Here is a 15,776-nt window from a genome sequence, read left to right as displayed (position 1 = left end):
GTATTCTTCCCGTACCTCGACGGCATTCTAATCAAAGCTCCGTCTTTTCACCAGACTCTCCAAAGCCTGACCATCGTTCTCGTCATCCTGTCCAGTTTCGTGTGGCTTGTAAACAAGAGGAAGTCCTGCCTCGTTCCGACTCAGCGTCTTGTGTTTCTAGGCTTATTGTTCGACACCCGTCGATCGAGGGTCTTTCTTCCGGAAGAGAAGTTGATCTATCTGCGGCGAGATGTTCGATCGCTACAGAGCCTGAAGCGTCCATCTTTCCGGTCAGCCATGAAAGTCTTGGGAAAGATGGTGGCGACGACCGAAGCGATCCCCTTTGCTCAATTTCACACAAGACTGCTTCAACAGGCCATTCTGTCTCGGTGGAACAGGTCCGTTCTGTCCCAGGATCTTCCAATTCGCCTCTCGTTCCGGGTCAAACAGTCCCTCAATTGGTGGCTGACGTCACCCCTCAGTTTCCTGGGCCGGTCATTCCTTCCGATTTACTGGCAGATTGTGACAACGGACGCCAGCCTTCTCGGCTGGGGAGCTGTGTTTCCCAATCAGACGGTTTAGGGTCAGTGGTCAACCCAAAAGACAGCTCTGCCGATCAACGTCCTCGAGATACGGGCGATTTATCTGTCTCTCATTCACTGGGAAAGGCTTCTCGGGTCTGCCGGTCCGGATTCAGACAGACAGTGCCACAGCGGTGGCATATGTCAACCACCAAGGGGGGACACGGAGCTCCTTGGCTCTAGCAGAAGTGTCCAGGATTCTCCACTGGGCAGAGGTATCGGTCCCAGCGATATCCGCAGTGCACATTCCCGGCGTGGACAACTGGGCCGCTGATTTTCTCAGCCGCGAAGGTCTCGCGGCAGGGTGGTCCTTACATCCGGACGTCTTTCATCAGCTTTGCCGTCGATGGGGACTCCGGACGTGGACCTGCTGGCGTCTCGCCTGAACAGGAAGGACCCACAGTTCGTATCCAGGGCCTGAGATCCTCTCGCAGTGGGCGCCGATGCTCTGACCATTCCCTGATCACAGTTCAAGCTCCCTTATCTGTTCCCTCCCCTTCCTCTTCTTCCCAAGCTGTTGAAGAAAATCAAGGCGGAAGGGGTACCAGTCATCCTCATAGCTCCGGATTGGCCCAGAAGGGCTTGGTTCGCGGACATCATCAGTCTTCTCGCGGACGCTCCCTGGAAGCTTCCAGACAGAGCGGATCTGCTGTCTCAAGGTCCAATCTGCCATCCCAATTCTCTGCCGCTCAATTTAACGGCGTGGCTGTTGAAACCGCGGTTCTGACGCGGTCAGGTTTTTCAGATCGGGTTATTCACACCATGATCCGGGCTAGAAAACCATCGTCTTCGAGAATTTATTATCGTACATGGAAGGCCTATTTCACTTGGTGCGAGGCCAATGACGTTCCACCCATGTCCTTTTCTCTCCCTTCTATCCTGGCGTTCCTCCAGGCAGGCCTAGCCCTCAGTTCTTTGAAGGGTCAAGTTTCGGCGCTCTCCATTCTTTTTCAGAAGACGTTGGCCTCCCGTCCGCAGGCCAAAACCTTTCTTCAGGGAGTGGCTCATACGGCACCTCCGTACCGCGCTCCCGTGGATCCATGGGATCTCAATCTGGTTCTGGAGGCTCTTCAACGGTCTCCCTTTAAACCTCTCAGGGAAGTCTCCCTGTCCCTTCTCTCCTGGAAAGTGGCCTTTCTGGTGGCCATCACCTCCATCCGGCGCGTGTCGGAAATGGCAGCCCTTTCTTGTCACCTCCCTTTCCTGGTGCTCCATCAGGACAAGGTGGTCCTGCGGCCCCCGCCTTCCTTCCTTCCTAAGGTGGTGTCCACTTTTCACCTAAATGAGGACATTGTTCTCCTGTCCTTTTGTCCGGGTCCAATCCACCCTCTGGAACGCTCCTTGAACAAGCTAGACCTGGTCAGGGCCATGAAGGTCTACCTGGCTAGGACGTCTCCCTTGCGGAAGACAGACTCTCTTTTCATCATTCCAGATGGTGAGCAGAAAGGTCAGCAGGCCTCCAAGGCTACCATTGCTCGCTGGATCAGATCGGCAATTTTGGAGGCCTACCGAGTCAAGCATCGAGTGCCCCCTCCGGGAATTAGAGCTCACTCTACCTGGGCAGTGGGTGCCTCCTGGGCGGTGCACCACAGAGCTTCTGCGCAGCAGCTCTGCAAAGCGGCAACCTGGTCTTCGATCCACACGTTTGCCAAATTTTACAAGGTCCACACCTACGCTTCGGCGGACGCCAGCCTAGGCAGAAGGATCTTGCAGGCGGCAGTGGTGAGTCCGCTGACCTGATGGAAGTTTGTTTCCCACCCCAGGGACTGCTTTGGGACGTCCCATGGTTTCTGTGTCCCCCAATGAAGCGATGGAGAAAACAGGATTTTTGGTTGCTTACCGTAAAATCTGTTTCTCGGAGCCTTCATTGGGGGACACAGCACCCTCCCATGTTCTGCAACTCATGTTCTTATGTTTGTTGATTACAGTTGAGTTGTCCTGTTTTCATTCTGTTTTGTTACTTCTACTGCTTTCTCACTAACTGAGGAAATTAGTGCCGGTCGGTGGGGTGTATACTGCGGAGGAGGAGCTAACCTTTTTCTGTGCATAGTGTCAGCCTCCTTGTGGCAGCAGCATACACCCATGGTTTCTGTGTCCCCCAATGAAGTTTCCGAGAAACAGATTTTACGGTAAGCAACCAAAAATCCTGTTCTTTGGATTCTCCTCTACCTTCACTTATTATATTTTTAGTGCTTTTTTTGTATATTAATGGATTTAAATAAATTGGATTTTTAATCTTTTTTTTTTTTTTTCTTTGTGCCGGATTTTCTCTTTATTTTCTGTAACTAGCTCCTAACTACTTGATCCCCGACTCAAGCACAGGGCGGTCATTGACTGCTCCTGCCATTGATTCAGCTGCTCAACATTGCAGCTCTTCCAGGTAGCAATGTTGACGGAGCATAACTGCCGATGTCATACTGATTGGCAGCAGGGAGCTGGTTGTCAATAAGCAAGACATCGGCAGTCACACCCCACAAACAGAGCGGAAGAGAAGCAGCTACTTTGTGGATGTGAGGTCAGCGGAAATTGCTGGATCGTCAGCAGGAGTGATCTGTGACCGCTCTATGCCAGCAGAAATCGGTGCCGGGCACAACAGGTAGATAGCGACTACCTGTGTGGTGTTGGGTTTGTAGTAAAAAAAGAAAATAGTCTCAAATAAGCCCTTTAAGGACCACCCCGTTTGCACAGTGGTATGTCTACCTCTTGGTATTGAGGGCCTTGATGCATTTTGAACCTCCAAAAACTGTCGAGCATTGCCTTTCAGGCTTTGCTCCAGACATAACGTACTTTAACCCCAAAGTGCTCAGTCTAATCATAGCGCACACAAACGTTTTGTAGGAAGTGAGCCACTTTCCAATCCTGCAAGTGATATTGAGCTACACTGAATATTTAAATAGGAAAATCCTTTAAGATGTGATGTAGTGATGGCTCCTCACTACAGTATAGTTTGCAAATAAAAAGATTTTTACCAAACAGAATAGTAACTATTGACCGCTGCAGATATTAGTTTTGTGTATTAATTGTAGAACAGAAGATAAATAATCACTGCCAGCTCCAAGGTCGTAACATATATATTTTTTTTTATATATTTCAGAGTGTTCAACCTGATTCTTCTTCCCCTAGACATGTAAGTGTTCAATTGTCAAAATATAAAAATATAAATCTGAGAATTGTGACATATATTTGTATTCATTCCTCTGTAGTCTGATACCCTAAATATAAAATCCAGAGTGACCAATTACCTCCACAAGTCAAACTAGTAAATTGAGTCCACCTACGTGTAATTTATTCTCAGTATAACTACAGCTTTTCTGTGACGGCCTCAGAGATTTGTTTGACAACATTAGGGGTCAAACGGCATAATGAAAACCAGGGAACTCACCAGACAAGTCTGGGATAAAGTTGTGGAGAAGAATAAAGCAGGGTTAGGTTATAAAAATAAAAAAATAGCCCAATCTCTGAACATCTCACAGAGCACTGTTCAATCTATCATCCAAATCTAATTGTTAACCTTCAACATCCCTGTTTCAGGCCACTATGGCTCTCATTCTTCACAGCATAATGGAAATAAAAGCATTTTGTTCTCAGTCAGTGTCTAATCTTTCATTCCAGGGCCATAACCGTATCATAGCCTATAGTAGGCCTGTTTACTTCTGTGCCTGTTGTGGCCTTATTTGGTTACTGGACTATGGAAGCAAAAACCTGTCTACCACCAAATACAAATTATATGGAATGGCCTTCACCAATCCTGTGCTCCTCATCTCAGCAAGGGACTTAGTCATTGGTAAGTGTGTCTTCTACTCTTCTCCGGTCAGCGGATGATCAGAGCTTTAACCCTGTTCACATTTTGCAGGTATGGTACAGTTTTTGCATGCATTATTTATCACCCACTTGCAGCTTCACAATATAGGTTTCCTTTCTTACTATATCCCCTCCCTCATACATACATATGTGATTTTACTGATGTTTTCTTTTTTTTTTTTTTCCTTCTCCAGTGTTCACTCTCTGTTTCCCAGTTGTGTTTTTTATTGGTCTTCTGCCTCAGGTGAACACATTCGTTATGTACCTATGTGAACAAGTGGATATACATGTATTTGGTGGAAATGGTGAGTGTTTCATCTTGTGAAAATTACCAACCTGTGTGCTTTATATTATTGCAAATTACACAAAGACAGCGGTGCGATGTATCTTAGTAATTCCAGTAACCTTCCTTTTAAATTGGGATGTGATTATGAAGTCACTTAAGTGTAAGCATGTGTGGGTATGTAAAGGTTAGTATTAAATTATACTTCATCATAAACATGGTTTATGTGCTTCATTATGTCTGAATGTGATATACCAACATAAAAGAATAAGTCCAAAAAACGGTCTCTAACTCTCGCCCTTCTTAAGTAACATAGATACCCAAAAAGCAAAGAATAAGGCGCATCAGGAATAAATGCAATAAATTTTATTAAGATCATATAGCATATACAAAGAGAAGAAACAGGTGTGTACACCACCCTGTAGGTATGCACAGATGCACATATGGATAGGCAACATGAAAGAGACACAAATGGGGCACAGATGCTCAATATAGCCCATCAATATCAATGTAATATAAGCGCAAGTTCGCAAACAGCGGCTGTAAATCTCAAAGAGAGAAGAAATAGGCAAAAAAATGTATTAAAACCTATAAATAATATGTGCAAAGTTGCAGCTATAACCTCTCCCAAATCAAGACAAAACAGTCACTATTATGATGGACTACAAAGAATATAAGGTAAAGTGCCATGTGCAGTAAGCTATATAGTGCTTAATCATAAGGTAAAATGTATAAGGTGAAATCACCCATGACCGCGTATTAGCCGCTAATGTGGAGGCCCATAGTCAAAAAATATAAATGGCAAACTGCCATGTGCATACCTGGGGTGGGAAGATGCCCCGACGCGCGTTTCGCGTCAGCTTCCTCGGGGGCAGTGACTATGGGCCTCCACATTAGCCGCTAATACGCGGTCATGGGTGATTTCACCTTATACATGGGCATTGATACAATCATATTTATATGTGTAATCTTATTAGATACCAACTTTTTATACATGTGTGCATCTATCCCTTTATAGCTATTTTGTGTACATACACATGTTTTGGATGGCTGCTATATAATATGTATCTTACCTTTTGCTATATTGGTGTGAAGATGATTAAGCACTATATATCTTACTGCACATGGCACTTTACCTTATATTCTTTGTAGTCCATCATAATAGTGACTGTTTTGTCTTTATTTGGGAGAGGTTATAGCTGCAACTTTGCACATATTATTTATAGGTTTTAATACATTTTTTTGCCTATTTCTTCTCTCTTTGAGATTTACAGCCGCTGTTTGCGAACTTGCGCTTATATTACATTGATATTGATGGGCTATATTGAGCATCTGTGCCCTATTTGTGTCTCTTTCATGTTGCCCATCCATATGTGCATCTGTGTATACCTACAGGGTGGTGTACACACCTGTTTGTTTCTTCTCTTTGTATATGCTATATGAGCTTAATAAAATTTATTGCATTTATTCCTATTGTGATGCGCCTTATTCTTTGCTTTTTTGGTATCTATACCAACATAAAGTAGCAAGTATTTGTAAATTGAAAGGAAATGATACATGTTTTTCCTAATTATTTTAAAATAATATAAAAATCTAAATCTGAAAATTTGTGATGTGCATTATTTGAATTTGGCTGCTGTAGTCTCATACCTCTAGCCAAATAAAATCCAGAGTGACAAATTATCTCCACAAGTTAAATTAGTAAATTGAGTCCACCTATGTGTAATTTTTTCTCAGTATAACTACAGCTGCTCTGTAAAGTCTTTGGAGGTTTGTTTGAGAACATTAGGGATCAAATTGGCATCTTAAAAGTCAAGGAACACACCAGACAAGTCAGGGATAATGTTTTGGAGAGGTGTAAAGCAGGGTTAAATTATAAAAAAAAAAAAATAGCCCCAACTCTGAACATCTCACAGAGCCCTGTTCAAGTCATCATCCAAGTGATGATGAAGTGATTTTAATTCTAACCTTTGCTTTCAGTAAATGAAAACTGTCCTGTCATGGACACATGTACACAGCTCATCATAAGCCAAATGACAGGTTTATACCCACTGGACATGAATCTTAATGAGTCTTGCTGAATAACTGCAGAGATGTTGAAAGCTATGATAAAATAATACAGAAAAGGTTTATTAGTTTCCATATATAACAATAGACAGTTTGTTTTTGTTTTTTTCCTCATTTGTTTTTGCATTGTATTTCTCAGCTACCACCAGCCTGCTTGCAGCACTTTACAGCTTTATTCGTAGCATTGTGGCAGTAGCTTTACTCTATGGACTGTGTTATGGTGCTCTTAAGGTAAGTCATTCTAAAGCTTATTTATATTGATGCATCTCCTAGGCAGATTGCTCAAATTGCCTTCTCACATGCAGTGGGATATAGCTCTCCTGTGATCAGAACCCTCTGATAACTGAAATTGAAGAAATATTTGTGTTTGTTTTTTATTATTGGAAATAATCTGCTGAAACCCAAACCAAACTGACACAGATCAAAATACATTATGAAACTCCGAACGATCAATGACTTGTGTGTGAGCCCTAATACACATAAAGGGCACACTTTCTCATGTAAGAAGATTATACCATTAATACAGATCGAACGGCTCTACATGAGTATTACGCCTCTCCTACCAGAGGCAGTCAGCCAAAGAGTAGAAAGATACATTTGCATGGCCTGTATATAAGTAGGAGAGGCATTGTAATTGACGGCAGGAGAAGGGGTTATCGGTGCCACGTTTACAGGCTGTAATGCATCCAGCTGGTGAAGGCCCCCTTTATGATGAAGATAGTATTCAGTCAGTGACAGATAGGAAGTTCTGCAGCTGCTGCAGTGTGTATACTAAAGGGCCTGTCACACTAAGCGATATCGCTAGCAATATCGCTATAACGTCACTGGTTTTTGTGACGTAGCAGCGATATTGCTAGCGATATCGCTATGTCTGATACTTACCTCCGACCGGCTCCCCCGCTGGTTATCGCTGATCGCGCGAGAACGTCCTGGGCCGTTTCTCGTCATCAGCTTCCTGCTGTGCTTCCTGTGGCGCCGACGAGCGACGCGTGGAAGCGGGCGGGAGGACGTCAGTATTGCCTCGTCTGACAGGTAACGACCCCCGACCGCTGTTATGTCGCTGGTGAGATCTGCCTGTGTGGCAGCTCACTAGCGACCACTTAGCGATGCACCAGCGATCCTGACCGCGTTGTATCGCTGGTCGGGATCTCTGGTGCATCGCTAAGTGTGACAGTACCTTATTGTGCACTCTGTGGATTGGTGAAGGTTACTTGTATGTTTAGATTTCTAGATTAGTTATATTCTGTGGGAGTCACACACTTAAAATTAAATCGGGTTTCACCCATGATGGCTTAAAACATATCAGTGCAAAATGGTTTATGGATTAATGATAGTCACAGATTTGTCATCAGTTTGTATATTGAAAATTGCAAGATATGCAACCAGTGTGAAGCAAAAATCCAAGTAGAATGACAGGCAAGAAATATCAGATGAATTAATTTAGATGTGGAGTCCACTTGGCTGCTGGTATAGTGTTAGAAGTGAATGTCTGCCTTCTTTTAACTCCTCTGTTACCCTCCATTGTTATTTGATCCTTAAAGAGATTTTACACTAATCAGACAACCTCTTCTGGATCCCTGTGTTTTCCCGCATTAAAATAATATCTATACTCTTCTCTGGTGCCGTTCCAGCACTAGCTGCATTGTGATCACTGCAGCCAATCACGGCTGGCTTAATTATATTCTTTCCCTCTGCTCCCTTCCCTCTGCTGCCTTCCCTCTGCTCTTTATGACTAATTAGACATCCGCAGATGGTGAGAGAGCAGCCGCAGCTTTCATTTCCTCCAGATGTCAATTCAGATGTAGGAGGGGAGAGTGAATTGGCCTCAGGGATTGCGTGACGTAACAATGTCATGTGATCCCCAGGAGAGCCAGTGCTGACACCTCAGAAATGGCACCAACGCCAGAGGGGAGTATAGCTGCTATTATTTTACTGGGGGTAAAACAGGGTTTCAGAATGGTTTGTCGGAGCAGTGGACAACCCCTTTATATCATGCAGCTCATGTGTTTCAAATTTCTGTGCCTTGCCCGTTAGTGTAACATACTTGTGGTAACTTTCTGAATTTGCCTTTTTTGCCTTCATTAATCACCTTGTATTGTGTATCTTTTTACTCTGCCTCTAAAATATGCTTGTACTTGCACCTATTTTTCTGTTTACCAGTGTCATTCATAAGTGTCTACAGGTAGCCACATTACACGTATTTAGGCTTTGAAATCACTAGCACAGACAGGACTGCGACTACTGTTTTCTTCCTCTTCAGGATCCCTGGGATGCCCCGCATGTCCCTGTGTTGTTCTCCATCTTCTGTGGAGTGCTAGTGGCGGTTTCTTACCATCTCAGCCGGCAGAGCAGTGATCCTTCTGTCCTCATGTAAGTGAATTAACATGACATTTGCAAGGGATATTGTTTAAAAGACATATTTCCCACTCTCTGCTTTTACTCAGATAACTATACCATACTAGTAATATGAAATGCAAGAGAATAAGTATCTGGGGTAGTGTTGAAGATGATAAAAAACTATATAGAAAGCGAAGTAAATGACAGATGTGGGGGGAATGATGTATAAGATATAGTGTTCACAGGTAAACGAGTGGCTAATGTTCTTCTACCAGTGGTAGTTGCTGATCGTCTGCAGCCGTCGCATGACGAACTCCCTACAGAATGCTGGCAATGGAACGGAGTTACAGCGCCGGTCCAGTAGAAATTGTGCTTTATATATTAATATATTTTATATAATTTTTGCGGTTTTTAAAGCACCCCAAGTCCATTGAGTAAGCTTTAAAAAAAAAAAAATAAATAAATAAAATAATGGAAACCCCTTATAATAATGGGTTCCAGTGTACTTAACACCGGCTCGTCTACAAGATAATGATTATTTGCTACATTTGTTTATGATCGTCCCCTGTACTTTGCATTCTTTGTATTATTTCAGTGTTGTATTCCCCTCGTTTTGTTTTTTTAGCTCTTTGGTGCAATCAAAACTCTTTCCAAACAATGAGGATAAAAATCCAGAGGACCCTCTGTCTGAGGTGAAAGACCCTCTTCCCGAGAAGCTGAGAAATTCTGTTGTAAGTAGCTTTTATGTTTGACAGAGTTTTGCACTTTGTAATATATAAAGAAAAGGTAACAACCGTTTATTGAAAAGGGAATCCTCGGAAACTTGGGAGACTGGAAGGCTGGAAACGTAGGGGGCTGACATTAATGTCTCAAATTATGGATAACTGGGAGCTGAGACCGTTTGTGCAATTACAGAGTGAGTTTCAGTTGCCGGATTCTGAATGGTACCACTACTGTCAGGTACGGCATGCCATTACGGCTCAAAAACTTTCCAGAAACCTACAGATACAATGTGACATAGTGTTGGACTATATACAGTGGGGAAAAAAAGTATTTAGTCAGTCAGCAATAGTGCAAGTTCCACCACTTAAAAAGATGAGAGGCGTCTGTAATTTACATCATAGGTAGACCTCAACTATGGGAGACAAACTGAGAAAAAAAAATCCAGAAAATCACATTGTCTGTTTTTTTTTCATTTTATTTGCATATTATGGTGGAAAATAAGTATTTGGTCAGAAACAAGCAATCAAGATTTCTGGCTCTCACAGACCTATAACTTCTTCTTTAAGAGTCTCCTCTTTCCTCCACTCATTACCTGTAGTAATGGCACCTGTTTAAACTTGTTATCAGTATAAAAAGACACCTGTGCACACCCTCAAACAGTCTGACTCCAAACTCCACTATGGTGAAGACCAAAGAGCTGTTAAAGGACACCAGAAACAAAATTGTAGCCCTGCACCAGGCTGGGAAGACTGAATCTGCAATAGCCAACCAGCTTGGAGTGAAGAAATCAACTGTGGGAGCAATAATTAGAAAATGGAAGACATACAAGACCACTGATAATCTCCCTCGATCTGGTGCTCCACGCAAAATCCCACCCCGTGGGGTCAGAATGATCACAAGAACGGTGAGCAAAAATCCCAGAACCACGCGGGGGGACCTAGTGAATGAACTGCAGAGAGCTGGGACCAATGTAACAAGGCCTACCATAAGTAACACACTACGCCACCATGGACTCAGATCCTGCAGTGCCAGACGTGTCCCACTGCTTAAGCCTGTACATGTCCGGGCCCGTCTGAAGTTTGCTAGAGAGCATTTGGATGATCCAGAGGAGTTTTGGGAGAATGTCCTATGGTCTGATGAAACCAAACTGGAACTGTTTGGTAGAAACACAACTTGTCGTGTTTGGAGGAAAAAGAATACTGAGTTGCATCCATCAAACACCATACCTACTGTAAAGCATGGTGGTGGAAACATCATGCTTTGGGGCTGTTTCTCTGCAAAGGGGCCAGGACGACTGATCCGGGTACATGAAAGAATGAATGGGGCCATGTATCGTGAGATTTTGAGTGCAAACCTCCTTCCATCAGCAAGGGCATTGAAGATGAAACGTGGCTGGGTCTTTCAACATGACAATGATCCAAAGCACACCGCCAGGGCAACGAAGGAGTGGCTTCGTAAGAAGCATTTCAAGGTCCTGGAGTGGCCTAGCCAGTCTCCAGATCTCAACCCTATAGAAAACCTTTGGAGGGAGTTGAAAGTCCGTGTTGCCAAGCGAAAAGCCAAAAACATCACTGCTCTAGAGGAGATCTGCATGGAGGAATGGGCCAACATACCAACAACAGTGTGTGGCAACCTTGTGAAGACTTACAGAAAATGTTTGACCTCTGTCATTGCCAACAAAGGATATATCACAAAGTATTGAGATGAAATTTTGTTTCTGACCAAATACTTATTTTCCACCATAATATGCAAATAAAATGAAAAAAAAACAGACAATGTGATTTTCTGGATTTTTTTTTCTCAGTTTGTCTCCCATAGTTGAGGTCTACCTATGATGTAAATTACAGACGCCTCTCATCTTTTTAAGTGGTGGAACTTGCACTATTGCTGACTGACTAAATACTTTTTTTCCCCACTGTATGTGGTGGTGATGGACTTACAAAAGGGGTAATTTCTAACACCTACAAAGACATATTGCATACACATTTAATGGGGTTCCCACTTAAAGCAAGATCCAAATGGGAGGGAGAGATTGGGGTGATGACTGACTAGGTATGGGACAGCGTCCTAGAATATGTCCCCAAACTCACTATGAGTGAACCAGGTAGGTTGTCCCATCTTTGTGATCCATCGTGTGTACCGTACCACCCTTCTGATGTTTAAAATGGGTCTGAGGGACAACTCTTGACTGTCCAAGATGTGGTGGGTCTGATGCCGGAATCCTTCATATGATGTGGACTTGTCCCAGGCTATCTGTGTTCTGGTTTAATGTCATTGACAGAATAGAAGGGGCTTACGGAAGTGTTATACCCAAAAACCCACTGGTCTGCATACTGGGATATGTGTAGGAAATTGAAATAGTTAATAGTGCAAAGCTTGCTATAGCCAGACTACTATATGTAGCAAGGAAGCTGATTGCGAGGAACTGGATCAGGAAAGAACCACCTTCTGGGAGAGAATTTGTGAAACAGGTGTCTTGTATCATCCGGTTGGAGGAAAGGATATATACTAAAAGAGGCAATTCTAAAACCTATGAGAGGTTGTGGAATCCCTGGTTACAATACGGTACAGTTAACTGATGGGAATGTGCTATATTTTACAATGCTGGTGTTGTGGATAGACCATTAATACCCGGACATAGGAACATTTTTGTTTTGTATGGTTTGATTGACAATATGGGTAAAAAGGATAACTAATGGTAAATTACGGTGTAAGAGAAATCTTATGGAGAAAAGAGTTATATAAGCTGTCTACATGGGGGGGGGGAACAGGGATGTTCAATTTGTAAATCTATTGTTTGTGGAAGATTTACTGTATACTCTGTATTTTGAATTCTAATTAATAAAAATCTATTTGATCAAAAAAAAGAAAAGGGAATCCATTGAGATGGGTCCTTTTTGGCTCCGTCGTCCTCTGCACATTTCAGTGATGTGCTGACAGTTGAAATTGCGTCTGCATTGTGCTGTCATTATTGTTTAAAGCAATTCTGCACACGTGGCTTAGAAAAAGGAAGTACATTCACCAGTGGCTGTATCAAGTCATAAACCTCTTCATGAAGACTAAATTAAGAAGTGGCTGAGCAGCTTTTCATATGAACTTCTGTAAGGATCCATTGTACAGAGATATAGCTGCAGATTCCAGAGATGGGACCATCATCTATCATAGTTTTCTAGCTCATTTGTGGATAGGCCATACATGTATATGGCTGGTGAACTCCTTTTTAAGGGAACATGTAAGGTCACCTGACTGTCCCCAACTGCTAGTTTTAAATGAAATGGCCGTTTTTTTGCTATGTAATCTGAGAGCAGTATGATGTAAGGACATAGAGCCTAACTCCAGGTTGAGCGCTGTGTTGCATTTTCAATAAAATCAGTGTTACATAAGCAGAAGATTCACTACAGGGCTAGGCATCTCATGACTTCTGCTCTGTGTAACTCTGCCCCATCATTGCTTGGCAGCACAGTGTACAAAGAAAGTAACCAATCAGTGGTGTGGATGGGGTTACACACTGCTCAGCATTCTGAGCTCTGCTAGATCTGCAGCAAAGAAAACTGTGATTGTATCAAAATGACAGCAAACAGCCCAGTGAGTGAAACATCACTGAAATCCGTCTCGGCCCCTATATCATGCTGCTGCCAGATTACATAATAAAATCTGCTGACAGATTCCCTTTAATCACACACCTGTGGCTGTGATTGACATACTCTCTCCTTTAATTGTTTATGTCATTGCTAATTGTAAAGGTTTGCGTCCGTTTTTATACTAATGTCTTTTGTTTTACTATTTCATAGAATGAACGTCTTCAGTCTGACTTGGTCGTCTGTGTGGTCATCGCCGTACTCTATTTTGCCATTCACGTCAGCACTGTGTTTACAGCATTACAGGTACTTATATTTTGCCACTTTTGTGTAAATGTGATTAACACTATAGCTTGGGTCACTACTGATGCTTCCTTCTCGCCGTTTTGCAGCCCGTTCTGAGTTACGTTCTCTATGCAGTAGTCGGTTCAGTCGGTTTCCTCACTCACTACGTTTTACCACAAGTCCGCAAACAGCTCCCCTGGCATTGCTTCTCACACCCGCTGCTAAAAACAAAGGAATATTATCAGTTTGAAGTTCGAAGTAAGTGATTCAGGGGTCATAATATAGCGTACTCTTGCCGTGCATGTTTCTGTGAAATTTATCTTCCTTTTTCTTCCCAAGATGCTGCTCATATGATGTGGTTTGAAAAGGCTCACGTCTGGCTGCTCTTTGTGGAAAAGAATGTTATTTACCCACTTATAGTTCTCAATGAACTTAGCAATGGTGCCAAGGAGATCGGTAGCCCTAAGAAACTCGGTGCAGAGTGAGTATCCCTCATCAATAAAGGGGTATTCCCATCTCCAAGATCCTATCCCAATATGTAGTAGGTGTAGTAATAATATTAGCAGATACCTCCAATTAGAAATGTAGTACCGTTGGGGCGTGGCTATGCAGCGGTGAGAGAAGGACGCACGCTGCGGGAGCTCCCATTACTCCTCAAAATATCCTGCACTTACTGCCTGCATTGAGCACAGGACGTGGCAGCGCTTGGTGCCCGCTGGTGTCGGGACCCCCCCCCCCCCCCGGGAGCTCTGAGGAGAGGTGCAGAGCGGCTCCGGTGAGCGGGAACCTTGGAGGACGGGGGTGGACAGCGGGGCCTGTGGGGAGCGGCGGCCATCTTGGACGCGCGCTCTATCAGAGGGAGCGCGGCGTCCTGTCTCCAGCGCTGCTGGGGTAGCGATCCACATCCTGCAGGATCCAAGAGGAGTGCGGTGAGTGCCATGAGAGATGGGCCCTGCATGATTCCCTCTTCCCCAACTGAACTGCTGGCCTGCTAATACCGTTACACTGCTCCCCCTCCCATTGCTACTATCTCTGAGGGTGGATATCCCTCCTCCCCCCCGCCCCCCTGCCATAGGAGCCTTGGTGACATTTTGCCTACATTCATACAGACTCTGCTCCCAGGCTGCAATTACTGAGTGTGTCCCTATTGCGCATATATAACTGTTACGGGAAGATTTACAGACTGTACAACTTCAGCCATACCGGGGTACTTCACGGCCTTTAATCATGAACCGATCTAAGGGATCGATGGCAGCAGAAAAATTGAAGGAATTTGCCAGGTCCGACCCTTCAGAGAGTACACGTACTCTACGAAACGCTCCCCCACAATCTCAGCGTAAAAATCGTCCCTCAGGGAATTGAGAGGAGGTCGAACAAGAAGAAATGACTCTTAAACAGGCATCTGAACAGCTGATGCAAGCTATCTCCCTTACTAGGACATCCCTGACGGAAAAAATAGAGGATGTCTACACTGAGGTGGGGAGACTCCGTCACGACATGCAGGCCATGAGGGGGCGCATCACGGAGGTGGAGGCGAGTGTCCCAGGTGGAAGACACCATTACGCCAATGGAGGCTAAGTTAACTAAAGTGGCGGGATCAACGAACGCCTGGAGGCAAAAGGCAGACGACCTAGAAAACAGAATGCGGCGAAATAACATCCGTATCATCGGTCTGCCTGAACGCTCTGAAGGTCAACATCCTGAGCAATTCTTAGAAGGCTGGCTTAAGGCCTCTTTGGGAGATGAATTCTCCTCGGTGTTCGCCGTTGAGAGAGCCCACAGGGTTCCCACCAAGCCTTTGCCTCCGGGAGCCCCACCTAGACCCTTCCTGGCACGTCTCCTCAATTGTAAAGACAGGGATGCCATTCTGCGCCTCGCGCGACAAGAGTCCTATCAAGTTCGACAGTGCCGTGATCTCAATCTTCCCGGATTTCTCCATGGAACTCCAGAAACAACGTGCGCAATTCATCGACATCAAGAAGCGGCTCAGGAAAAAGAACATTGTATACTCCATGGTTTATCCAGCTCGGCTTCGGGTTGTCCACGGGGGTTCCTCCGTGTTTTTCACGGATCCGGCGGAGGCTACCGAGTGGCTGCGATCCCATAAAGGATCTCCTGCGAAGGAATCCTACAGTGTATACT

At 44.2% G+C, this 15,776-nt stretch overlaps 1 protein-coding gene across 6 annotated transcripts in view; it reads left to right on the top strand.

Annotated features, from left to right (window-relative positions):
- Positions 1–15,776, top strand: part of PCNX1 (pecanex 1) — a 139,083-nt gene that overhangs the window by 66,713 nt on the left and 56,594 nt on the right. For all 6 annotated transcript variants that reach the window (XM_073554138.1, XM_073554137.1, XM_073554136.1 and 3 more), the window contains 9 exons: positions 3,655–3,687; positions 4,173–4,344; positions 4,556–4,666; positions 6,851–6,942; positions 8,972–9,081; positions 9,674–9,779; positions 13,563–13,655; positions 13,742–13,892; positions 13,974–14,115. In XM_073554138.1, coding sequence (XP_073410239.1) covers positions 3,655–3,687; positions 4,173–4,344; positions 4,556–4,666; positions 6,851–6,942; positions 8,972–9,081; positions 9,674–9,779; positions 13,563–13,655; positions 13,742–13,892; positions 13,974–14,115 — 1,010 coding nt within the window. The remainder of the gene's footprint in view (positions 1–3,654; positions 3,688–4,172; positions 4,345–4,555; positions 4,667–6,850; positions 6,943–8,971; positions 9,082–9,673; positions 9,780–13,562; positions 13,656–13,741; positions 13,893–13,973; positions 14,116–15,776) is intronic.

This window comes from Dendrobates tinctorius, unplaced genomic scaffold (genome assembly GCF_039654945.1).
Source record: "Dendrobates tinctorius isolate UK_male_01 unplaced genomic scaffold, ASM3965494v1 ptg000208l, whole genome shotgun sequence".
Lineage (NCBI taxonomy): Eukaryota > Metazoa > Chordata > Amphibia > Anura > Dendrobatidae > Dendrobates > Dendrobates tinctorius.
The sequence above is the reverse complement of the archived record's forward strand: the minus strand, read 5'-3'. Positions and strand labels throughout refer to the sequence as shown.